Source organism: Prunus mume, linkage group LG6 (assembly GCF_029339155.1).
Source record: "Prunus mume cultivar Tortuosa linkage group LG6, ASM2933915v1, whole genome shotgun sequence".
NCBI classification, from domain to species: Eukaryota; Viridiplantae; Streptophyta; class Magnoliopsida; order Rosales; family Rosaceae; genus Prunus; species Prunus mume.
This window is the reverse complement of record NC_142703.1, coordinates 11,841,433-11,867,079: the sequence shown is the minus strand read 5'-3', so window position 1 is coordinate 11,867,079 and position 25,647 is coordinate 11,841,433. Positions and strand designations below refer to the sequence as shown.

General features: G+C 36.8%; 3 protein-coding genes across 3 annotated transcripts; 2 read left to right on the top strand and 1 right to left on the bottom strand.

Annotated features, from left to right (window-relative positions):
- The first annotated feature begins 1,125 nt into the window (after positions 1-1,125).
- LOC103334612 (uncharacterized) lies at positions 1,126-11,332 on the top strand. The gene is made up of 13 exons (XM_008237585.3): positions 1,126-1,497; positions 2,214-3,366; positions 3,842-4,060; positions 4,144-4,376; positions 5,039-5,113; positions 6,344-6,415; positions 6,501-6,599; positions 7,007-7,078; positions 7,153-7,267; positions 7,731-7,799; positions 8,023-8,368; positions 9,298-9,421; positions 10,251-11,332. The coding sequence occupies exons 1-13, from the start codon at positions 1,348-1,350 to the stop codon at positions 10,953-10,955; spliced, it is 3,432 nt and encodes a 1,143-aa protein (XP_008235807.2). The 5' UTR covers positions 1,126-1,347; the 3' UTR covers positions 10,956-11,332.
- Positions 11,333-16,908: 5,576 nt separating this feature from the next.
- On the bottom strand, positions 16,909-18,707 carry LOC103334613 (amino acid transporter AVT3B-like). Its single transcript, XM_008237586.3, has one exon. The coding sequence runs from the start codon at positions 18,455-18,457 to the stop codon at positions 17,174-17,176; it is 1,284 nt and encodes a 427-aa protein (XP_008235808.1). The 5' UTR covers positions 18,458-18,707; the 3' UTR covers positions 16,909-17,173.
- An 814-nt stretch (positions 18,708-19,521) lies between these two features.
- Positions 19,522-25,059, top strand: CGL1 (alpha-1,3-mannosyl-glycoprotein beta-1,2-N-acetylglucosaminyltransferase). Its single transcript, XM_008237587.3, has 19 exons — positions 19,522-19,855; positions 20,010-20,060; positions 20,444-20,531; positions 20,993-21,055; positions 21,283-21,317; positions 21,410-21,486; positions 21,613-21,658; positions 21,775-21,837; positions 21,939-22,005; positions 22,075-22,143; positions 22,251-22,320; positions 22,438-22,499; positions 23,025-23,115; positions 23,210-23,303; positions 23,641-23,703; positions 23,810-23,848; positions 23,930-24,100; positions 24,321-24,449; positions 24,564-25,059. Exons 1-18 carry the CDS (start codon positions 19,787-19,789, stop codon positions 24,435-24,437), a joined length of 1,335 nt encoding a protein of 444 aa, XP_008235809.2. The 5' UTR covers positions 19,522-19,786; the 3' UTR covers positions 24,438-24,449; positions 24,564-25,059.
- Positions 25,060-25,647: the final 588 nt, after the last annotated feature.

The following is a 25,647-nucleotide window of genomic DNA, read 5'->3' as shown; positions in this document are numbered from 1 at the left end:
GGCCAATTAAGACAAGCCACGTTTAAAGCAACTTTTGAGCAAATTATTTGTGTTGCTTTGCTTTTATTTATTTTTTAATCCTAAGGTGGATGACATTAATCTATTGGGAATATATATATATATATATATATTGTTAGAGAAAAACTAGTCTATATATTTTTTACCAATAGTCTTAAATTAATATAGTCCTATGTTTAGCATATATGAATATATGAGTACTGAAATAAAACATTTATAAGAGTTATAAATAAATAAAAAGTAATTATAATTAAAAATTCAGAATTTTCCGGAAAATACTGGAAAAATCGGATCGAAAAGGGTTGGAAGTAGTTCGGAATTTGTCAGACTTTAATTTAAAATACATTTCGATTTCAATTCAAATTTTATAGGAAATATCAGATATTGGCACTTTCAAATATCATAGGTATCAAAGTTGGATTTTTTTAGAAAGTTTGGGACTATAATGGGTCGCAATCAAATTTTCTCATTCAATTTACACCCCTAGAAGAGACCAAACCAAACCAATAAACTCATTACTAATAGATTGGTTTGGTTTGGTTGATACATATATATTCAATTCCAACTGTGATATTTCATTGCTCCAATACTTTAACGAAGGATTAAACTTAACCGAATCACACCACATCCAATCCTACTTTACAATGCCTCCACACCCATCTTGACATGACTTACAAGGTCCATCTTACACTCAAGTAACAAACAATTAAATTTTTTTTAAAAAGTTATGAGATTCTTACTCTCGTATGTTCTTTATGCTTTGCTTGCTAGTTAATGCCTTAATCCCATGAGGAAAGAAACCCAATTTGCATTTTGATTGTTTGAACCCAAAAAAACTCAAATTCCATGGACACGTGACAATGACATCTCCTCCAAGACACACCAAAGTGGACAAGAGGCAACTTGGAAAATGTCCTTCCCAAGGGCAATCATAAAATCATTTTTGGTTGCAATCATTTTTCATCATTAAAAACCAGTGGTTACCTAATGGGCCGGGCTATTAAAACCAGGGGCAGTTTTGAAATATCGCAACAAACACAGTACCTTTTTTGTCATAAAGCAGAAAAAATAAATAAATTGATTAACGACGATCGTTTTAAAAAAACCTCATCGACATCTCCCAGTGTATCCGTCGTCGTTTTCTTTTTTCCTCCAAATCGGAGAAGAAAGACAGCAAATCTCTCTGTATGTCATTTTAGGGCTTCGAATTTTCGTTCCCAATTCTTGGTTTTCTGATTGCTCCGCTGCTCCTCAGTGAACGGTAGCTTGAGCATGCGGCGCTCTTGATCTCATGGTCTGATCTTGGCGAATCGCAATTCGACGGTGGTGATGGCGTCGGCGCAAAACCAATCGGCGAATGTGGATCTCTTCGATGCTTATTTCCGACGAGCCGATTTGGACCGCGATGGCCGGATTAGTGGCAGCGAAGCCGTCGCTTTCTTCCAAGCCTCCGGTCTCCCCAAACCGGTCCTTGCGCAGGTACTCTCTCTCCTCTCTCTTCTTTTTGGTCGTATAAGCCGTCGCAAAACCAATCTATAGTTGTATTTATATCATAGTGTTTATGATTGTATATGTATAATGGTAGTGGTTGATCGGGCTTTGATGTTGATGGAAATGTGCTCTCAATCAGATTGTTTTGAATTTTTAGTCTTTTTTTGGCTGAAGCAGTTAATGTGAGCTCGGAATGTCCTAGTTCTCTGATGGGAGCTGAGCGCTTTCATTTTGTAAGAGAGCCATGTTATCTTGTCATTAAACTAACTTTTTTTTTGTGCGTGCTCAATCGATAGTAGGTGGCATGGCAGGCAGACTTTAGAAATGCTATTTGTATGGATACTGTAAAATGTGACTTCTTTGCATTGATTGGTCACTGAGAATTGTTTATGAAATTACAGTAATGTAGTGGTGCAAACCTACAGTATGATTTCGTTAGGTTTTCCAAGGTGTCAATGATAGTATAAGACTACTCCGGAATAGTTGGAATTTTAGCATACAACTGAAATGTTCATGGACATGATGATATCAACAAATGGTATTTTATGCTGTATATTTGTTTAGTTGGAGGAAAACTGTGCAAGATGATAACTGGGGGAATGATATGTTATCTATAAATGAATTAGAAGCACTTTGTCATTATCTTTTTCAACCGAAATTTGGATCAGTTATAGTTTATATTTGCTTCTTATGTTCATTGGCAGATATGGGCAATCGCAGACCAGAGGCAGACTAGTTTCCTTGGTCGGGCAGAGTTTTACAATGCACTTAGACTTGTCACTGTGGCACAAAGTAAGCGAGAACTTACTCCAGAAATTGTGAAGGCAGCATTATATGGCCCAGCTGCAGCTAAAATACCTGCACCTCAAATAAATCTCGCGGCCACGGCTGCACCTCAGTTCAATTCTGCTCCAGCAGCACCTGCCACTCAGGGCGGTGCTGTTACTCCGACATCCTCCCGACCACAGGTACAATCTCAGTTCAATCCTGCTGCACAAGCACCTGCAACTCAGGGTGGTGCTGTTACTCCAGCATCCTCCCAAACCCTTGGGTTCAGAGGGCCGCAAGTACCTCCAAGTGTGAATGTGAACCAACAAAATTTCCTTTCTCAAGATGCTAAGTCAACGAGGCCTCCAGTGCCTCCATCTACTTCTGATTCCCAACCACCACAGGGTGTTGCCACTCAAGGGTTCCCTAGGGGAGGTTCAGTGGTACACCCTCATCCACCAAACTCGAGTATGTCAAATGATTGGATTGGTGGAAGGACTGGTGGAGCTCCGACGGGGATACCCTCAACATCAGGACCAACAGCTTCCCTACCACCTAGACCGCAGGCAGGTTTTGGGATAAGACCATCAGGACCACCAGCTAAGGATTCCAAGTCATTAAATATATCTGGGAATGGGTTTACTCCTGATTCATCTTTTGGAGATGACGTGTTTTCTGCAACAGCATCTCAACCAAAGCAAAATCCTTCTGCACATGCATTTCCTCCTGGCAGTGTACCGGTCTCATCAGCCATTGTACCAGCTGCTGGGACCCAATCTTCAGCTAGCCCAACTACTGTTGGTTCTTTGCAAAGTTCACACATGATGCAACAGGTTGGTGGGCAACCTCAGCAGGCCCAGTCATTTCCGAAGCCAAACCAACAGGTCTCTGCTCAGACTAGCCCATCTGGAGTTTCACTTGGAGCTGGGAACTCTGCTTCTAGTCAGTCCCATATACAATGGCCTAGGATGACTCAAAATGATGCTCAGAAGTATTCCAATATCTTTGTGAAAGTAGACACAGACAGAGATGGGAAAATCACTGGTGAACAAGCGCGCGACCTATTTCTAAAATGGGGACTACCAAGAGGTGGGACTAGTTTTGTTAAATTTATCTTTTGTCTTGTTATTTATAAGGCACAGTTTCTTCTTCTATGCTAGCTTGAAACTGCAACTGATGCCTCTTTGTAAAACTTGCATTGCCCCTATCTCTGAGTTAAAGTTGTTTAATTTCCCTCGTCTGGGTTGGTGGCATTTAGTTCAGACTTTCTGATTATAACAGGCTAGATCATTAATTTATAAGTTTTTTGTGAGATACCTTGCCACATCTATTTGTGACTTGGGACCATTCATAGAAACTTTAAAATGGATTCATGTCTGAATGTGCGGTCTATATTGATGGTTTGAAAACATATCTGCTGCATTGTCTTGCAAGGGAACATTACTATTGTAATTGGATATGAAATTTCAGTATTTTTTAAAACTCGTATAATGCTCTTCCTTGTCTTCTACGAGCCTTTAGTTCCCTCACTCTTTAACTGTATGCTATTGTTTACATCTGTCAGAGGTTTTGAAGCAGGTGTGGGACTTATCCGATCAGGATAATGATAGCATGCTTTCTCTCAGGGAGTTTTGTGCCGCACTATATTTGATGGAGCGGTATAGGGAGGGACGCCCTCTCCCAGCTGTGCTACCAAACAGTGTTATGTTTGATTTATCTAATATTTTTCAACCCACAAATCATTACAACCATGCTGGCAATGTACCCTGGAGACCTGCATCTGGTATTCATCCATAAAACGAATCACTTTTTTTGAGATCATATGTCCTTTCATGGAGATTAGTTTCTTATTTTTCACTTTAAAAGGCGTTCAACAACAGCAACCGATACCTGGCCCTGGGGCTCGACACATGGCACCCCCAGTTGGAGGAAGGCCACCGAAGCCAGTTGCTCCTTCTCATGCTGATGAAAGGCCACAGACCAATCAGCAGAAACCAAGAGTACCAGAATTAGAGAAACATCTTTTAAATCAACTGAGTAAAGAGGAGATTAACTCCCTGGAATTAAAGTTCAAAGAAGCAACTGAAGCTGATAAAAAGGTACTTGAACTTTCCTGTTCCCCAATTTTGACAGTGCGAGCCATTTGTCTGTTCATCTGATGTTCGAGCTTTCCCTCTTTATGGTATAAGTTGTATACCATATGTATTGTGGTAAAAAACTGGCAGCTTTTGTGTTTTTTATTCTGAGATAGAATTTGCTTCCTGACTAATTCTAAGCGCTGGTATAACATTTTGGTTATATTGGCTTTATCCGCAACCCAATTGGTTTAATCTGTTCTCTCTCTCTCTTGCTCCCTCCCTCCCTTCCCCCTCCACTGTCTCCCTCCCTTTTTTTTTCATGATGTAGCTCCAAAGCCAATTCATTTCCAGATTATCTCCTTATCTATGTATTATTTTTGCAAAGTTATATGTCTTTGTTACTTCCAGATACATGTCAAACATACCAAAGAACTTGAAAATCTTGTGATTATGCGTTTTACTTTGAACTTAATATTGTTGTTTTAATTCATTATTCTGTTGAGAAGATTTTCATTAGGCTTAAGTAGGAAGGCTGTTCTGGCAATGAATCATGATCAGTTTTCCTTGAATTGCCAACTTATGGAATAGGAATTTCCACATACTTTTATACTGTATTAAACTTTTGCTCCATTTTCAGCTTAAATCTTTCAACCTTTTAATATGATTCCTTTTGTTCTTTGAAGGTAGAAGAACTGGAGAAAGAAATTTTGGATGCTAAAGAGAAAATTGAATATTTCCGTGTCAAAATGCAAGAACTTGTGAGTATCTCATGTTATCTTCTTCCCTTTCCTTCTTGTATGCCCCTGCTTGGGCATATTGTATATAATAAAGTTGTTTTACTTTTTGCTTCTGAATCGAATTGTTCAATGACGAGTGATAGATTTTTGGATGTCCAAATCATTTGTTACTATTAACTAGTCCACAGAATTTTTACTATTTGATCTTCAGTGGTGTGAGAAAAACTTGTTTAAAGTGTGGATGGTTGTGTTGTGAAGTAGCAGTGATTCTTGTGCTGACAAGGACCTGTTGGGAAGTTAGGGCAGAAAGTGTAGATCATGTGTTTTTTCATTATCGCTTTAATTTGTGGATGAGACTGTTTAGGGAAGGAAATTTTTGTTGGGTAATTCCAGCTGGGTACTCTTCTCTGTTTTGTAGAGGGCATGAGTAGTTTGGTGGGGTTATGAAGGCAAATGTTTTTTGGGATGCAGTGTTCTAGCAGCTATTTGGGTTTCATGACTTGAGAAAAGCTAGAGGAGTTTATAAAACTTTATCGGGGTATGGAGTAGTTTTACGATAAAATTTGATTTCGGCCATCACCTTTGGCTTCAACATCGTCTGAATTTCATGATGTATCTTTTCAGCCATATTCACTGATTGAAAAGCAGCTGTTTTCTATTTTGATATTTTAATTAGATTGAAGGTTCTGTATGTTGGAAGAAATTATATTGTTCCTGTATTCATTGTATTACTGTTTACGGTGGACACTTGTCCACAGAGATTGCACCGTTTGATTGAAATAAAATATTGTTTCCATTTATTTTATTTTAATTTTTAAGGATTGACTAGGACTCTTTGAGTTGAGGAGCTTTGGTAGTCAATTAAGAGGTCATTCTTATGCACCATAATAGTGATGAAACCAAGATCCAAATTTTGATCAACAATGTAGCAGGGGCATGGGAAGAATTTGTCATATGTATAATTTTAGACCATATTTCTGGAAGAGTTCACAGCTTGTGGTGTATTTCAAGGCGGCTTCACTTTGTTACTTTAGGCAAATGACATTTTAAAAGGCATTTGTTTCAAACATGTAATAATTTTATATCTAGATACAAGCATTATTCTTTCAGTTTTTGAATGCTTGTATTGGATGATTGAGAATGATAATACTTTATTTTAAGTCTCACATGCGTTGGGTGTGGTGTTGAAATTAGCATGTTTGATGACCTTGTTGTTTTTGCTATATTCTATAATTTCCTTTTTGGTATAAGGTTTTGTACAAGAGCAGATGTGATAATCGCCTTAATGAGATCACAGAAAGGGCATCTGCTGATAAACGTGAGGTATGTTCTAGAATGCTTGAGCCTGAGCACATATTTACATTAATCTTTAGCTACTATTGACTTCATGAGCTCTACATGATTTTAGGCCGAGTCCCTGGCCAAGAAATATGAGGAGAAATACAAACAAACTGGAGATGTAGCTTCCAAGCTGACTATTGAAGAAGCCACATTTCGTGATTTACAGGTACGTGTAACTACATTTCAAAACTTTATGTACAATGCCTCCATATTGTGTTATGTTGCTCTTGCTCATTCAAATCTTAAAGGGTCACATGCTTGCTGTTTGTTAAGTTAGGATTTAAATTATAAATGTCTGTGCATGCGAGATGGCTTACTTTTATTGTTTTATGAGATAAGTAAGAATGGGAATTCAACGTCAAATAGGTCTTTATGAATGGGAATTCAAAATCAAATAGGTCTTTATGTGTTTTACTTTTATGAGTAACAAACATAATACATTTTTTAGGATTTCTAGGAGTAGTGGGATAGAGAGAAAGTAGGGTCGGAAAAGAGAAAAATAATGGTGATAGCCCAAGTGGTGTATTCATTTTATTATCACAGATTGGATTATGTTATGTGATTGATATGCAGGAGAAGAAAATGGAGCTATACAGGGCAATTGTCAAGATGGAGCAAGGAGGTGATGCAGATGGCACCCTTCAGGTATATTTAAACGTGGGTGGTTAATGGAAACCTTTGCAGAACTTGTCTAAGATAATTTCCAACTGAATTTTCAGGATCGGGTTGATCGTATCCAGTTGGATCTTGATGAGCTTGTAAAAACTCTCAATGAGCGCTGCAAGAAGTATGGATTACGTGGAAAGCCTACAACATTAACTGAGCTTCCTTTTGGTAAGTTGATCTCTTTCCTTTGTTGATTTCTTGGGAAATTTGAAATCCTATATATACTCATAAGAGTAGTTCTATTAAGGATTAAAATATATTTCATAGAAAATGTTATGTGAAAAGTATGATTTATGAGAAAGTCCCATGAATGCCCTTGGAGTTTTCAAAATGATTTTTCTTTATCGAAATTATTTGATGGATTTTACAACACTCTGGATGGTCAAATTATTTCGATTTAGTAAAAGCATTGTCTTTCTAGAAGCTGAAATCATTGGAAATCTTATGTAGTCTTGCAAATCTCTCTGATTTGTTTGTAAAAAAAGAAAACATGTAACAGGATGGATTGAACTTATTCAAAGTCTGTAAGGTTTCATTAGTGTCATTTTTTTTTTCTTTATAGTTAACTGCTGCAATATTTGTAGTTTTATTACATTTGGCCATTTGAAACTTTTCTTTGCTTTTATATAAGGCTGGCAACTGGGCATCCAAGAAGGAGCTGCTGACTGGGATGAAGATTGGGATAAATTTGAAGATGAAGGTATGCCATTAATGAGTTTACATAGGTCCAAGATAGTCTTTGTGATTAGAAACTGCTGGTAACACTTATATTTTTTTATTTAATTTTTCTTTTTTTTCTTCCTGTGGTGAATGGAGTATATTGTCTACTGTTCATAGTTCCTTTTTTTGTCTATATGTGGTCGGCTAATTTGATAAGGGATTGTAACTATTCAGGATGACTCATGTAGAAGTTCACTTTTCAGGATTCACTGTTGTCAAGGAGCTCACTCTTGATGTGCCAAATGTCTTGGCGCCTCCAAAACAGAAATCATCACCAGCTCAGAAAGAAAAAGCTCCCACAGTTGAGAGTCCAACAGCTGCTTCTTCACCTAAAGTTAATGAAAATTCAGAAAAGCCTCAGAGTGCAGATGGAAGGGTAGTTGAAAATGGAGCAGCATATGATAAAAATGAAAATGATTCAGCAAAAAGTGCTCCGAACAGTCCACTTGCTAGCAGTACTGTTGGAAGCCCATCTAGAGAATTTTCTGATTCTAACTTTGGAAAGACTGCAGGCGCAGATGCCTCACCCCGTGAGAAGGAATTTCAAAGGTATAGTTCTAGATCATTAGTTCCTACATGTTTAAGATCACCTTGATTGGTTGCGTGTTGATGCACTACACTTAAACAAGCCTCATAGTGCCTTTTACTTGAAATGAGTTATTTATCAACCTGTCTGGCCTTATGGTTTCGTTGCAATTCTCTACATTCTCGTCTTTCCTTAAATTGTGTGTCTCATACTTCTCACCTTGCTATAAATTATCTAATCATTTGCTGTTTCAAGAAAAAAATAATAATAAAAGAAAGAAAAAGAATCTAAGGATTATTATTGTTGGTAGCTAATAGTTAGCTTGATATACATTTTGTTATGTGTCAAAAGATCCTGGTTTTGAAGCCTCTCACCCCTTCCGCGCTTATTTGTTAATTCGCAAGCTGCATGTTTGGGCAATACCCGTATGTTCCCCTATGTCCCCCTATGTATGCTTCTGTGTCCTTCTCCATGTGCAGAATGGAAATGCACTTGAGAGAGGGTGTTAGCTTGATATACATGGTTGGCACATTTGGTAACAAATTAATCTTTTTAATTCTGATGGTTGTCGAACAATCTTTGGACAATTTTGACTGTTGAGTGCAATATAAGCTGCCAAACCTAATCCCATCCTTTGAACACTTAGATCTACGCATGAATTTCATAAAGAACATCTACATGAAAATATGTGGTTCTTAGCAAATATTTAAGCAATTCCTGTACAATATCGAATAGCCATGTCAAATGGCAATGCTTTTAGTCTTCTGATGCTCTTTGCTCTTTGTTTACCTAACTGTTTATGTTTTTTTCTTTGCTGCTGCTTCTTTAGTAAATTGATATCCTTAAATGACCACCAGATCATATTGGTCAAATCTGGCAAGAATCAAACATCTTCTATTATGTAAATCCTGATACCTGTAAAGTTTTTTAAATTCCAAATTTTCATGTGTAGTGATCATGGGGGTCCTGGGTCTGTGTTTGGTGACAAGAATTTTGATGAACCAGCGTGGGGAACATTTGACACTAATGATGACGTTGACTCTGTGTGGGGTTTCAATGCAGTTAGTACCACCAAGGTAAGCCAATATTGTGTTTGTTATTCTTTTTTGTTTGCTTTTGGTATTTAGTGTATTCAGTATTTATCTAATGGAAATCAGTACTCTCTGACCTTTTGTCTATGTTGACTGGATCTTACTGCATGATTGTGGTTAGTACCACCTAGTTGTTTGTGGTGGTGATTTGTCCATTATTTGATTACAATGGTTGCTGCCTCAAGTGATCTAATGCTGACTTGTTCAGTTATTAAATGAGGTTTAGATAATTTTAACAATACTAGGTTTTTTTTTTCTTTTCTTATCATCACTTAGTTTCTAGTTCTGATGGAATCTTCATGTAAAGCACGTCTGTAGTAAGGTCTTTTAACTGACCAATTATGATCAAACCCAGTTGGTTCACTGCAGATACAAAAGGGGTTGTGAAATTGTTCTTGGTGCAGTTAAATGCACATTGAGGAGACCATGATTTTGGCACTTGGACTTGGTTAATCAAAACCATTTTGGGTTTGCAGTGAAATGGGAGTAAATAACATGGTTAAACAATCTAATGCAACTCTCTTAGTCATAGTAAAGAATTGTGGTGAAAGGGAAAAGCAGGTCATATTTTAAGCTAAAACGTGAGCATTTCATTGTCATGTTATTTCTTGTTATTGTTTTTTTGTACATGATGAAAATTTCTCATATTTGGTCCCCACCTAGAATGCATGTATTCTAGGTTCCAGTGAATGTTTCTTTTCTTATGGCTAGTGGTTACTTGCCTCTTTCAAGCTCTCTGTTTTTGCTGTGTTATATTTGTGTTTGTTGTTGGCATGCTGGGTTGTGCTGTAACTGCTCTTAATCATACATGTAGGATATTGATCAGGAGAGTAATAGAGATCACTACTTTTCCGGGCCTGGGGAGTTCGGCCTCAACCCTATCAGGACTGGGTCATCAGCAGGTGGCTTTTCCCAGAATAATCGTCCCTTTACTTTTGACGATTCCGTTCCTAGCACACCACTCTCGGTCTTCAATTCAGGATACTCACCTCCAAGGTACAAGGATAGTTCAGAACCCTCATTTGACACCTTCTCCAGGTTTGATTCGTTCAGAAGTACACAAGATAGTGGATTTTTCCCTCAACAAGAAACACTGGGAAGATTTGATTCTATGCGCAGCAGTAGAGACTTTGATCAGGGTCATGGGTTTCCAACATTGGATGACATCCCAGATCCTTTTGGCTCTTCAGCGCCATTTAGGACATCACTGGACAGTCAAACTCCAAGAAGAGACTCGGACCCTTTTGGGTCTTCCGGGCCATTTAGGACATCATGGGACAGTCAAACTCCAAGAAGAGACTCAGACCCTTTCGGGTCTTCAGCGCCATTTAGGACATCACTGGACAGTCAAACTCCGAGAAGAGACTCGGATACTTTTGGGTCTTCTCCATTTAGTACATCACTGGAGAGTCAAACTCCAAGACGAGACTCAGACCCCTTTGGGTCTTCAGGGCCTTTTAAGTTGTCAATGGAGAGTCAGACTCCAAGAAGAGACTCTGATCATTGGAGTGCATTTTAGCTGGGTAGTAGTTCTGCTTCATATTTGTGTCTGCTATTCGCCGTTCCAAGCCGTGTTAATGCAGCTTACTGATGAAGATATTGGGGGACTGACGATTGTGTTTTATGTTTTGAAATCACTGAGCTTGTATTGTATCTTTTGTATTTCATATTGTGTATGCGTCTCTTTTTCTTGATTCTTATTCTTTAGCTTGTTGGATGACATGTATCTTCTTTTCGGAAATTTTCCTAGTCCTGTTGAAGCTAAGACCTATAGGTTTTTTTCTTCTCTTTATTACACATTTGATGATTGTATTATTAAACTGAGTTGTGTCTTCCTCTTTGGCCTCTGCTGTAATTTTTTGTTTGATCTCAAATAAAAGTTGTATTTGCCGATTCTCTCTCTCTCTCTCTCTCTCTCTCTCTCGTCAAACATGAATGAACACAGTTTTGTTGATGTTGGTTTTAGCTGGATCATTCGTATATTTTGCTCATGCCGTTTCAGTTCTCAAATTCTTTATGGCCTGAAGTATGGATATAAGTTTATGAACAAAAACAATTGACAGAATACATGGGTTGTTGTAAATGAATCTTGAGAATCACTCTCAATGACCCACAACACACAAATGTGTTAATAATCTCTCTTACACAACACATAAAACAGAACAATAATGAGAGGGTTCATTATGAAAATATCAGCATCAGTGCATCATCTTTAAGCCAAACACTCGAACATACTCCGCGACAATGAAAACTTCATTTGAACAACTGTGGTAACGTTCTACTAGCATCATATGCCTTTACAGTCTTTGAATGATGATGCCGTTTATGATCAAACTAAGATAACAATCTGTAGGCAAGCAAACGATCTTTTGGTAATGCGGAGAAAAACCATTCAAGCTTGCCAAGGAATAGACGTCAACTCTCAACTCACATATCCTAATCGAATAATAAGTGCCCCATAGTAGGCTTATGGTTAGGGTTCAAGGCTTGAGAAAGGTTTGAGACTCAGATTTAGGGTTTGGAGGCTCAAATCCATTTTGGAATACTAAAATAATTTTCTAATAATTGAAACTATTTAAAAAATATATTCGGAAAGTAAAAATAATTTTAAAGTCCACAAAATTATTTAAGACAAGTAAATATAATTAATTAGTATGTATTAAGTAATTTATGAATTTAATTAAATACTAATTATTCACTAAATAAGTAATAATTAAACATAATTACTAATTAATATAATTAAATACTGCTAAGATATTACTTAATTGCAAATATTAAACTAAACAAACTAATTTTGTATATATATATAAAAAAAAGTCCACAAAATAATTTAAATAATTAATTACTACTTATGAATTAATTTATGAAATTAGTAAAATATTTAAATACTAATTATTCACTAAATAAATAATAATTGAAACATAATTACTACTTAAAGTAATTGAAAAAGACTGAGATATTACTTAATTACAAAAAAGAAAACGTCCAAGCGCCCAGACCCGCCTAGGCGCCCGCCTAGAGCCTAGGCAACGATTTAATATCCTCTGTAGTTGATTTCGAGATCTGTCAACTTCCAAAGATGGATTCATTTGGTTCAGCATATTATTAGGATTTTCCCTAAGTGATATCATATGCTAAACAAGGTGTACATGATGAGAGCATAGGCTGTTTGCTGTTGCTGCAATATTTTCCCGTTAGGAGCAATTGATTTTCTAATGTTCCGCTTCCAGCCTTTTTCCAGCCTCAGCCTGCTGCAGAAATTATTGCATTCAGGATGGGAGAACTAAGAAGAGGCCTTTCAAGATATCAGGGTATTGGTTTGGATGAGGCACTCATCGAAAAAGCTGGAATGATACTTATACAAGCTGAACGATTTTATTAGGGTGCTTTCAACCATGTGGTGCAGCAGATGGAGAATCATATTGCCTTGTATAACTTATATGCATGATCTAGCAGATTTCCTACTTTTCTTTTCCTTCGATGTTCTCAGCAGTCTCATAAATTGACATGCTTCCATTCCTCAAAATGATCTATAATGAGCTCTCTGGGAGAAGGGATATGAACACATGACTTCGGGTGTAGGGATAAATTATCTTAACTACTTGCATTATAAAACCATTGATGCTTTGTTTTTTTTAAGAGAAATGAAAAAAGAAAATGCTTTTCTTAGCAGTTGAAGCAACTTATTGAAGCATTTTGATGCCACCAAACAAGAGACACATCATCCCACATCCCAAGACCCAACTCCACCCAAGAACCCAAACAGGGCAAAAGCAACTCACACACCATTCAAAACTCCATTCTGTCCTTCCCTTCCCCAACTTCAAAACCCCATAAAACAAAATAAATTATCTCTCTGTTTTTTCAATATTCATTCTTTGTTCTCTGGGCAGTAAAATGGGACGTTGCTTATCTGGCGACTTAGAGCCAGCTCTGGTTGTGAAGAGGAGAACAACTATTATGAGGCATAGACAATTCAACACTTAAGCAAATCAACACTTGCGAAAATGATGGGAGAGCTGGAACCTGTTTCCACTGCACAAGTACCATTTAATTTGCGCTGCTTGCTATGGCTTTTCTCGGCAATCATAGTAGAAGAAGTATATGTCGTCGTGGTGGTGATTGTTGTGCTGCTAATTGTGTTCTCGGTTTGATCTGATTTGGTGAGCTGACGGTCCGGCACACTCATTATTGGGGTTCCTTGTTGTGCATGACAAAGTATCTAACATGGACTCGTCCCCTTTGTTCACCATCATTTCTTTCACCAAATTCAAGCACTTGAACGAACTCTCCTGTAATGTAAGAGCAATAATAGGAACGTGTAATTTATATATGTCAAGTGGAAAAGAAAAAGGTTGTGCTTACTTTATTTACATATTGGCAAGATGATATTAAAGCTTTAAACGATGGAAACTGCAGTTGGATCAGCTTTTGAGAGCTTGTGTAAATGATGGGCTGTCATATAAGTCCAGAAAAGAGAGAAATAAAGGCAGAACTACTCTTATCGAAAAAAGTAGGGGAAAAAATTATTTAAAAAAGAAAAGAAAAGGATCCCATATATATATATATATATATATATATAGTCCTTCTATTGAGGATCCTCAAATAATTTTATTTGAGGACGCTTTAAGTCTATAATTTTTCTCAATGATCAAACCATCTATTTTTAGGTCTTCATTCATAGATGATCCTTACAAAAATTAGACAAATCTGAAACCATTTGACATCCAATTGTGTCTTACAAAATCAATGAACACGGTGCTCCAAGAAAGTACTAAAATTTCAATAACTCAATTTAGTGGTGAAATGATATCGGATTCAAGTGATTTTTTGTAGAGATGATCTTTGAATGAGTATCTACAAAATAGATGGTTTGAATTAGTGAAATACAATCCGGAGTGGGGCCTACAAGGGGTGTCCCTCAAACAAGCTTATTTGAGGGATCCCTCAATGGAAGCTTTATATATATATATATATAATATAGGGAGCTTCCATTGAGAGATCCATCTGGATTGTATTTCATTAATTCAAACCGTCTATTTTGTAGATACACATTCAAAGATCATCTCTACAAAAAATCATTTGAATCCGATATCATTTGACCATTCAATTGAGTTATTGAAATTTTAATACTTTCTTGAAGCACCGTGTTCATTGATTTTGTAGGACACAATTGGATGTCGAAATGGTTTCCGATTTGTCTAATTTTTTATAAGGATGATCTATGAATGAAGACCTAAAAAATAGATGGTTTGGATCATTGGAAAAAAAATTGTAGGGTACCCTAAAGAGCGTCTCTCAAATAAAATTATTTGAGGATCCTCAATAGAAGGGGACTGATATATATATATATATATATATATATATATTTACAAAGTCTAGCCGCGCGGCTATACTATTTAAATATATTATAATTAAAAGTTTTATTTATAAAATAAAAAATTAAGAAAAAAAACCCCAATATTAAAAAAAGGGTGCCCTAGTAATTTTGAAATTTTGTGGCCACTTCCATTAGTTCATACTTTATAGTTATTAATTTGCTAGTTTAACGTATCTGAACCAAATATTGGAAAGAGAGTAATTTCACAGTAAATCAATCTAAGAGTTCAATTTTGTCTTCTTCTTTTTTCGTGGGAATGTTAGCCTTTGATCTACCTTGTTCACTCGAGTGCTACTAAATTATGTTACTACACACATTATTTATCATAGAGAATTGCATGCTGCGTTAGAGTGATCTTGGTAATTGCTTCACTTTTCAAACACTTTACATGAAGAATTCTACTATACCCATAAAGCTTTGTTTGAAATTATTGTTCTGGTTGGGAAAGAGATTGCAAAATTGTAAAATTGTCATCTTGCATTTTTCTTACAAGAAGTAAAAAATAATCTTAGCTTCTCAAATTCTTTCATAGTTAGTAAAATACGGAACGTGAAAGATATGAATAAAATAAGTACGTGTTTTATTCGACAAAATTTTGGCAAGTTACAACTGAAAAGTTCGGCCATTATATAATATTTAAATATAATATATTTTAATATTTTAATCATACATAAAAATTATGTGTATAATACATGAAGTGTATTATTGAAAATTTTGTAAAAAATACAGGCTTAATTATGTACATGCCTGTGCTTTCCAACTTATCTTAGATTACACTGTGGTGGAAAACGTCTCAAAGTACCCCAATGTGCAAAAAATGTCTCACGTTACCCTTTCCGTTTTTTGAAGTTCCATTCTAACGTTCGTTCATCTCCCCAAAATTCCGCAATGCAGCTCCTCCCATTTGTTACCGCTCATCGCACTTTTGGGCTGCCATCTCCTCCTCCGCCACCCCAAGCGACGACATGGATATCAAAAGAACCAAAGACGTTGTCCTCTACCACCCTCACATCTCACCACGCCAACCGTCGTCTGGATCACCGAAAAAAGCAAGAAATTGGCCGGTTTTTACCCAAAATCTCCATTGCTCGTTCGGGCGATTCCGAGCACCATTTTCTTCGATCCATGTATGATTTTTCAACCTCTCGAGTTGTTCTTGCTGCTAGTTGTGTTGGTTAGGAGAAATTTCTTAGTTTTGGAGGGTAAATAAGCGATGAACAGTAACAAAGGGGAGGGGCTACTGCTCGAATTTTGGGGAGATGAATAAGAACATTCGAACGGAACTTTAAAAAACTGACGGAAGGGTAACGTGAGATGCTTTTTGCACGCTGGGGTACTTTGAGACGCTTTCCACCACAGGTGGTAATCTGAGATAAGTTGGAAAGCACAGGGGGCATGTACATAATTAAGCCAAAAATACATGTATTAAACATGAAAATTATGATAGTTCAATTTTTTCTCCCTTCCTTTTCTCTCTTCCTCCGATGTGGGATTTCTCACGTCTTTCATTTTTCAATTCTTTCTTGTACCACCCATTTTTTTCTCTTGCCACTTAAGCTACACTACTTTCTCCCCGCTCTGGCACCTTCACTTTGAATTAAGACTAAATATTTACTCATTCATTCATTCAAGGTTTAATAAGTACGATCAAATTCCTTAACAGGGCTCGTTTCCTCCATCTTTGTTGAAGGGCGAACGCGTCGTACTGGTAAAAGAATTTAGCCTACTAACTGAGGTCATTGTAAATCTCTTCTATTTACTTTTACAAAGACTTTTTTGAGAGAAAGTACTTTTACAAAGATTAAGTGATGATTGATGAATCCCTTTCATGAAACCTAAGTAAACTGTAGTTCCATGCAATCTCTAGTAATGGTTGTGATCAGATATAGTCCATTTCCTTTTTTGTTCTTCCTCTATTTGGTACCATACCACCGCCTCTTTTCATATATTGCTTGCATCACATCACCTTCTGATACAGAAGGATTCTGATTATTGGTACTGAGTGTTGTATTTCGAAGGAGAGTTTCCAATATACAACCATCTTTGCATGCAAGACGCTTTACCAGTAAAAAAGCATACACAACACAAATCAGAACAATAATGAGAGGGTTCATTATGGAATATATCAGCATCATCTTTAAGCCAAACACTCAAAAATATTTTGGGCCAATGCAAACTTCATTTTAACAACAGGTAACATTCTACTAACATCATACCTTTACAATCTTTGAATGAGGACGCCATTTATGATCAAAATAAGATAACAATCTGTAGGCAAAGGGAACATCTTTTGGTAATGCAGAGAAAAATCACTCAAGCTAGCTGAGGAATAGACGTCAACTCTCAACTCACATATCCTATACTTTGATGGAGAAAATCTCTTGCAGAGCAGACCAAGTTCCTGAAAGCGCAAGAACAAGTCCTAACACCAAAATGCTTACATCTGACGACCATTGTCTCCACCCCATCTCTCCCTTGAAAACCATCAAGTGAAACAAGGTAGGCAAAACAAACCCCAATGCACAGCACACACCACTCCCCACCAAAGACATGAAATCAGCAAAATTGGGGACCAACAAAGCCACCAAACTCACAGCCAAAACCAGCACCCACCTCAACCATAAGCAATACCTCCCGCTCCAAAACCGCCTCTCCATGATCTCATAAACCGGGTGCATCATTATAGGCAATGTGAAGAATAGATTCACCACAAGACCAAGCTTCACCAGAGTGCTGATCACGCCTGCACCATAATTAGCTGTGATCATGTCCTTAGTTTCTTCCCCAAAAGCAAAGTAACCCAAAGCTCCAAAGCTTCCATACATCAAAGAAATGAAAGTCATGGTCCAGCCCAGGATCCACCCAAACTTGTCCTTGTCTTTGGTCTCTGTCTCTAAAGGCAAAACCATCCCAACCCCTTCAAACGAGTACACAGCCACACCCAGGCCATAAAAGAACAGAGAAAGGTCCCCAAAGGCCTTCACTTCAGGCCTTTTTGCCGCCATAACCATCACATCCTCCACCATCACCACGCCCATTGCTCCAAGATCAATCACATCAGCAAAAATACTCAAAGGGGCTAAATGGGTCAACGTTGCAATTGAATTCAACCCCAATTGGAACGGAAAACACCCCCAAATGTAAAAGCTTTTTGGTGCCAAACCCAAAATCTTGGGTGTCAAAACGGTTGCTGTGGGTGCATTTAGCAAATGGGCCATTGTATTACCAATAAAAATGAGATAGCCGACGCAAAACCCAGCCTGAGCAAGAATGATAAGAACATCGACCACCAACCTCCCTACAGTGCCACAAACGGCGAAACCCAAGTCCCCAAAAGATGGGATCTTCGTGCATCCATTGGAAGACTCAAGCTTTCTTCGGGTGTAGACCAACAGCATCATACAATGGTGGGTAAGAAACGCCACAAGCAAAAGGGTGAGGAGGCTCATGAGCCACCCAGTGCGCTTGAAAGAATAAGGCAAGCCCAAAACGCCTGCACCCACAATAGCGATGAAGACATTGGCAAAGGTCTTGCCTTGGGAAGACAATGGCTTCGGGTCTCCGATCAGCGGTGTGTTTTCTGATGGGGCTGGTGGTCTGAGGCGCTGAGACGACGAGCTTGATTCTTTGTCAAAACCCATCTTGATCCTCTGTTTTTATTTCGACCCGGATTAACAAAGATCAAGAACACAAGCTTCCAGATGGGTTTTGGTTTGATTGGCGATTTTGATGAGAAATGGCGAGATGGATGAGTACTTTTTCTTTAAGAGATTTATATGTTTGGTATTTGCCAAAAAGTTGGGAAGATCGGAGGAGTTTAGGCTGTTTGTTTAATTTGTAATTGTTTAAAATTTCACCTGAAAACTGCATTGGATAATTTGGCTTATGATAGAAATAGAAGGAAATTAATTTTATTTTATCTTTGATTCGGCAAGAAAATGAAAACATACCCGTAATAACTTTGCCAATTATATTAGCAAACAAAACTAATGATTATGAAAAGTTAGAAAAAGAATCCTCCATGCATATATGATGATAAGTGTCATAATTCAATGTTCACGGATCAATTGTGATTTGTAACTTTTTTGATTTTTTTTTTGATTTTTGGGGTCACGGTTGAGAAGGAGAAGGGATATTCTTGCTCCCTATGCGTGACATGAAGGATTAAATCGCATACGTCTAACTTGCATATCAACAATTTTACCATTGAATTAAGACTCTATCAACAATTATGAGGAGTTGTAATTTACTATGCATCCATTATGATTTAATATTATTCGAGTGCTTCTTTCAATACTAGGTATCTATTTTTTTGCATTATCAAAGACAATGATCAAGTTATTTGAACTTCATTTTAATATTTGAAAGAAAATTACAACTAAATTAAGATGTCGTTGATGCATAAAAACTTAAAAAGACACGTAGGTTTCAATCATAGATACACTGGTGGATAAAACAAAAACAGGTACTCAAGATTCAAGATTATAGCCCATCATCAAAACACAATAAAAATTGAAGATTATATCCCATGATTTTTATATTATGAGATGATAAGATAAGGTTGACAAATTGGAAACATATATTTTTTTGGGTAAACAAATTGGAAATATCCTTCTCTTATTGGATTTGTTGTAATCCAATACAAACTCATTGTGGGGTTACTACCAAAAAGCCCAAGCTCCTTCCTTTTCTTTCTTTCTTTCCTGCCAGAAAGCCCATTTCTTCTTCTGGTCCAAAAAGCAAAAAAATTGGACAGTGTCAGTGAGCAAGAACAGCCGGCGCAGGTTAGCAAGACATGGAACTTGACTAACAGTTATTGCCCAGTCAAGTAAACGCGATCAAAATTGACCAAACACAGAAATGAAGAACATTCTTTTGGGATCCTTGTAATTTCATCTGATTCATTTTCATGTGTAATTTGTGAGATCGGAAGCTGCCGAAAATTTGTTGGCACCAAAAAGAAAACAAAAATGAAGAAAATTCTCTGCGATTTTCGGTTCCTCCTATTTCTCGCTGCTGCGGCGTTCATCTATATCCAGGTGCCCCCAAAACCTTAATTCTCTCGCTGCTGTTTGTTTCAAATTCATCAATCGTGTTGTTCATATTGAGATGCATGTACAGTTGTTGTAGTAGCTGAAATGACAACCAGTTTTCTTCTTCTTGTGTTTTTTGTAATTTTTTTTTCGCTTATAGATGCGGCTTTTCGCGACGCAATCACAATATGCTGATCGTCTTGCCGATGCGGTATGTCTAAATTATGAGTCAGTTGTTGTATCAGAGTGGTTCATGAAAAATTGGTCTTCAATATGAACTCTTCTCTTTTTCATTTGATGATAAATGGGAAATGGGCTGTAGATATCAGTTTATTTTAGCTCATGTAGCTTTTTCTTAGCTGCAACATTACTTGGTAGGATTATTATCTCGTGCTGGTTCATTGTCGACTTGAACAAATTGAGCAAATGAGCAAAAGAAGAAAGTTTGACACAGCTTCAATCTAAATGTTTAAAAGATTCTGTTTATTTTCCTTTCTTCGTGAACCAAATGGCTTATTTGCTGCATTGGAAGCTTCTTGTGGGTTGAAAGTTCATTACTTTATTTTGAATCACACATTTACTGTTCTTTTACAGATAGAGTCGGAGGACCAATGTACATCTCAATTGAGAACACTAATTGATCAAATAAGCTTGCAACAAGGACAAATTGTTTCCCTAGAAGGTGTGATATATTTCAAGCACTCGAGTCTTTCATATATTTTTCTATATATTATAGGGCTCACAACTATCCTGTCTTCACTCTTGTACTAATGAGTAAGCTTTAAATTTATCAATCATGTTGGCCATTTTTTGGCAATTTCTTCCAGTTGTACTGTCTGCATCATGCTGTGAGAATTTTTTTTGAGCAGTGAATTACTGTTATATATCTTATAGTAACAACATGGTTTCTGGAGGTCTTTATCCCCTTTATGGCTTCTTTGCCAAAACATACTAGGGATATCCCTTCTACTGTAATTTATCTGGATTGAGTCTGATTATTGCATTGATTGTATAGGCCTTTTGTTACTCTTTGGTAGCCAGTTAGTTTTGATGGACTTCTTGTCCATCTTTTCTGTATCCTTATTTTTATAAAATTTTGATTTCCTTTTAAAAAATTATGACACTAGACTGCTGCAATTGTAGAAGAAAAGCAACGGCTAGAGCAAGAGTGTGGACAACTGAAGGTCCTTGTTCAAGAACTTGAAAGTATGTGCTTATCAGAAAAAATCTTTTTCTTAAAATGATATATAAAAGCACCTGCCAGTTACTTATTTTCTATTCTTGGAAGATGTCTTGTGTGCTTTAACATTTTTCCGAAGCACTTTTTTTTCTTTTCAGCCATTCCAAAGAACTTAGGATAACTCCTCTGTTGTTGTTGTTGTTTTTTTTTTTTTTTTTTTGTTTTTTGTTTTAATTTATAAATTTATTTTCAGGGAAAGGCCTAGGTAGGCTGATTGACAGAGAACAGGTGCAGATGAACGTGTTACTTTTGGCTTTCCTTCTTCCTAGAAATCATGACTTGTCATTATTTTTAACCATTATTTCTAATGAACTTGTTAGGTGCCAGTGGCAGCAGTTGTAATTATGGCATGCAATCGTGCTGATTATCTGGAAAGAACTGTTAAGTCAGTTTTAAAGTAAGTTTCATGTTCTTGTCAAATAAAAAGAAAGTTTTGTGTTTAGACCATATTGCACAGTGCAGTTTTTTTTTTCATTTGTACACAGTTGAGCTGACCCACTAGCCTAATTTTTCAATTATATAGATATCAGAGTTCTGTTGCTTCAAAGTTTCCTCTATTTGTCTCCCAGGTATCTATGTGCTTAATCTTTCATAAAATACTATGAGTGTCATTGACATTCGTCATTCTTTAGCAGTGATCTAGGAGAGAATCAATAGATAAACATGGTAACTTCATTTTTCTCAGGATGGATCGCATCCAGCTGTCAAAGAGAAGGCTTTGAGCTACGATCAGCTTACCTATATGCAGGTAAGTTGTACATTTTTAATCAAATTGTATATTCTTGGGAATATCTTAGACGTTTGCAACACCCCAGGACAGCCGTAAGTCCTGACTTCAATTCATTGCAGCATTTGGATTATGAACCAGTTCATACTGAAAGACCTGGGGAGTTGATTGCGTACTACAAAATTGCACGTAAGGAATCTGTGAGTCTTCTGTTAAGCATCTATTAGCTTCAGTACTAAATCCCTGGTTTTTCCATAGGTCATTACAAATGGGCATTGGATGGATTGTTCTACAAGCATAACTTCAGCCGAGTAATCATACTCGAAGGTGAAAACAGTGTTCCTTGGATTATCCTGTCAGTTTGCCTTTCTTTCCGCTTTATTACAAAGCTCTAAGTATGCTTTGCTGATACAATCCATCATATTTGAACACAGATGATATGGAAATTGCTCCTGATTTTTTCGATTACTTTGAGTCGACAGCTGCTCTCCTTGACAAGGATAAGTATGTCCTCTAGATGAACCTGAGGTCTTGTACCTTGAATACTATGTTGTTATAAAATTATTCCAGGCTCCAGGAATTCTGGTTTTCCTCACTTTTTTTATATTTAAACTGTGGTAGGTCTATCATGGCTGTTTCCTCGTGGAATGACAATGGGCAAAAGCAGTTTGTGCATGATCCTAGTGAGTTGTCATCAATTTTTTTAGTTTATCTTCCTTATATTGAAATCAAGCTTAGGGCAACTTTTATTTCTCAAGAACCAATTGAGATCTCTGTCCCACCCTTTGTGGGTGTGCTCTGTGATTGCATGAAGCAAATATGCTTGTTTTTGTGGGAGGAGTGATGCTTATTTGGGTAAATATATTGTTTGTTCAGGCTCCTGGATCATGTAGGTTTGTAACATATTGTTCCTATCTTTAAGGTTTGACAATGATCTTTGCATCTAAGTCTTTATATACATTTATCTAACATGGTCAATTAATATACTGGCAACATGTTTACCATCCCCATCTCTCGCGCTCTCTCATCCTTTCCCGTCCCTCCTCTTTGAGCTCGTACGCCATATTAATTGTTTTGACGTTATGGTACAATCGTCTTAACAAGAAGTTAATGCATTATCAGTATTTACTGCTAATGTTTGGACACAAGACATTGACACTTTTCAGAACCATTATGCTCTCTGATCTGCTGTCTGATCCACTCTGCAGAAGTACTTTATAGGTCGGATTTCTTTCCTGGACTTGGGTGGATGCTGGCTAGATCCACATGGGATGAGCTATCACCAAAGTGGCCAAAGGCATATCCTTGTTGCTGTAGTGAATTTTGTTTTTATTATACTTCTCTATGTTTTTCAATGCATTTCTTCTAAATGTTTTCTTTCACAATGCTTCACTTACTGGGATGATTGGTTGAGGTTAAAAGAGAATCATAAAGATCGACAATTTATTCGGCCAGAAGTTTGCAGAACATATAACTTTGGTGAACATGTATGTATTCTCACTTTTCTTGTTCATTACCTCCCAACCTCTAGTGTGTGCAAGCAGTCTCGTTCAATTCAGGGATTTGTATTGATTATAATGCATTTCTGCATCAATTTTAATTTAATATCTATTAGTGATGCTAGAAAATCTTATGCTAAAGTGGTTCTTTGTTCATTGAAACTGCAAAGAATTTTAGAGGAATAACTTCTTTCACTCTAATTAACTCAATGCAAATGATATTTTCTAGTAAACTGGGATAGCCCTTCAACAAAATGGCTTCTTTGCCCCCTTGTGGGACTGAAATTTTTAATGCCTCAGCTCTCACGTCTTGTGCTTTATGCAGGGTTCTAGTCTGGGGCAATTTTTCAAACAATATCTTGAGCCAATCAAGTTGAATGATGTCCTGGTAATTACCAATCTCACTTCTGTATCATTCCATCTAGTCTAATTTTGTCGTCTCCTTATTCAACATTTTCACACTGCATTTTTCTTTTCTATCTTCGCTTCCAAAGGTTGACTGGAAATCAATGGATTTGAACTACCTGATGGAGGTAATGCGTGCTTTGATACATTTGGTTTGAATGTTGCTTTCATTACATCTTTAATCAATACATCTTTCAACCTGTTTGTAGGACAAGTATATAAAGCACTTTGCTGATATTGTGAAAAAGGCTAAACCCATTCGTGGAACAGATCTTGTACTAAAGGCACGTAACATTGGTGGTGATGTTCGCATACAGTACAATGACCAGCCAGACTTTGAACGCATTGCACGTCAATTTGGTATTTTTGAAGAGTGGAAGGTGAATTTTCCTTGTTATTGAGTAACTTTCATTTAACTATTGTTGAGTTTAGGAAAAGCCTATTTGATTTTATGAGACTGGAGAATCTTCGTTAAGTCCTGCCTTCATTAATTATGCAAGTAGCTCTGAAAATAAAATAATCCATAGTGCTAGCTATACCCAGTTATTAATTTATTTATTCATCCGGATATGTTTGTTTATGTTTCCTATAATTTTTCAGGATGGTGTACCAAGGACAGCATATAAAGGAATAGTTGTTTTCCGATATCAAATCCCACAACGTATATTCCTTGTTGGTCCAGGTTCTCTCGTGCACCTTGGAGTTAACGATTCTTGATGCAAATATGAGGTTGGTTTTGCCTAACTTGCTGCCATTTCTTGGCTTAAAATTGTAGACACCGATTTGATATTTGGGATAACATAAATAGCATCTGAGATATTTCTCCTCTTGGTTAATGGACAGAGTTCAAAAGGACAAAGTTTTGTTTCCAAGGTTCAACATTGAGGTTCAAGAAAAACATATTTCTTGAAGCACAGGGGTAACTCATACCAATAGAGAATCAATGTTAACTTAAACCTAGATGAGCCGGCTGCGTTTTTTTCTTGATTTGAGTGTTGCAGCTGGCTATGTCCTCACTCTCTTCTGTAATTTGACTTCAGAAACTTTGTAATTGTTGCATTCAACAAGTAGCAAGCTCCCACATCTCTGTTGTCTCCATACGTCTACTACATATTTGGTGGGTCGTTGGAGAGCAAGAAAGGCGATGCTATCATTGTTCTTGTTACGTCTCGAATTTATTATATTATTGTTTCCTTGATGGATACCATACCTTCTGAAGGAACTTGTAACCTTAATCCCTGATGTACGATATCTTGAAAGATCTAATCATGTAGCATACGAGAAAACCAAAATGTTCTGATATGAAATGAATTATGTATGTTGATTGATCTTGCTAAAATTTTATATTGCTTTTGCTTACAGATGATACTACTTATACTCCCATCTTTTTCTTTCTATATTTGAAAATTAAATGAAAAAAATACACAAAAAGAGCACCTTCAACCCTCTCTCCTTCTACGATATCAACACTATATTGTTTATTGGGTGCTAGGAGCATTGGGCAACTTACCTAATCCGCATCCACCGGTTAATTCTATGATTAGTTCACGATAATTTGGATTATGGTGGTACAATTTGATTGGACCATATTCTCCTTTTCCTTTTTATGAAGGTTTCATTATTTGAAATTAATAGGTGAATATCAAAATACTACAAACCAACTCAAAAAATAACAGCTGGCCTTATTGAATTTAATTTTGACTATTAAATTACTTTGATGCTCTGTTGAGTGTTTTGAGTTTTATTTATTTATAAGGTTTTGGGGTTGGATTTCTTTTAAGAAATTGATGGCAGTTTTGTAATTTATAAGAAGTTAAAAGCTTTTTTATCATGTTGTAAATGAGTTTTGTATGTGTTTCTAAAGTTCATTTAATATGAAGTATTTTTATAATTTCGGCTTCTATATTGGGTATAACAGTGAATCTCC

Bases quoted from the DNA above. Each gene is read 5' to 3' on its own strand.
- LOC103334612 (XM_008237585.3), top strand. From the start codon at position 1,348: ATGGCGTCGGCGCAAAACCAATCGGCGAATGTGGATCTCTTCGATGCT. The intron at 6,416-6,500 runs GTATGTTCTAGA...ACATGATTTTAG, and splicing joins CATCTGCTGATAAACGTGAG to GCCGAGTCCCTGGCCAAGAA. The intron at 6,600-7,006 runs GTACGTGTAACT...ATTGATATGCAG, and splicing joins CCACATTTCGTGATTTACAG to GAGAAGAAAATGGAGCTATA.
- LOC103334613 (XM_008237586.3), bottom strand. From the start codon at position 18,457: ATGGGTTTTGACAAAGAATCAAGCTCGTCGTCTCAGCGCCTCAGACCA.
- CGL1 (XM_008237587.3), top strand. From the start codon at position 19,787: ATGAAGAAAATTCTCTGCGATTTTCGGTTCCTCCTATTTCTCGCTGCT. The intron at 21,838-21,938 runs GTAAGTTGTACA...AATTCATTGCAG, and splicing joins ATCAGCTTACCTATATGCAG to CATTTGGATTATGAACCAGT. The intron at 22,500-23,024 runs GTGAGTTGTCAT...TCCACTCTGCAG, and splicing joins GCAGTTTGTGCATGATCCTA to AAGTACTTTATAGGTCGGAT.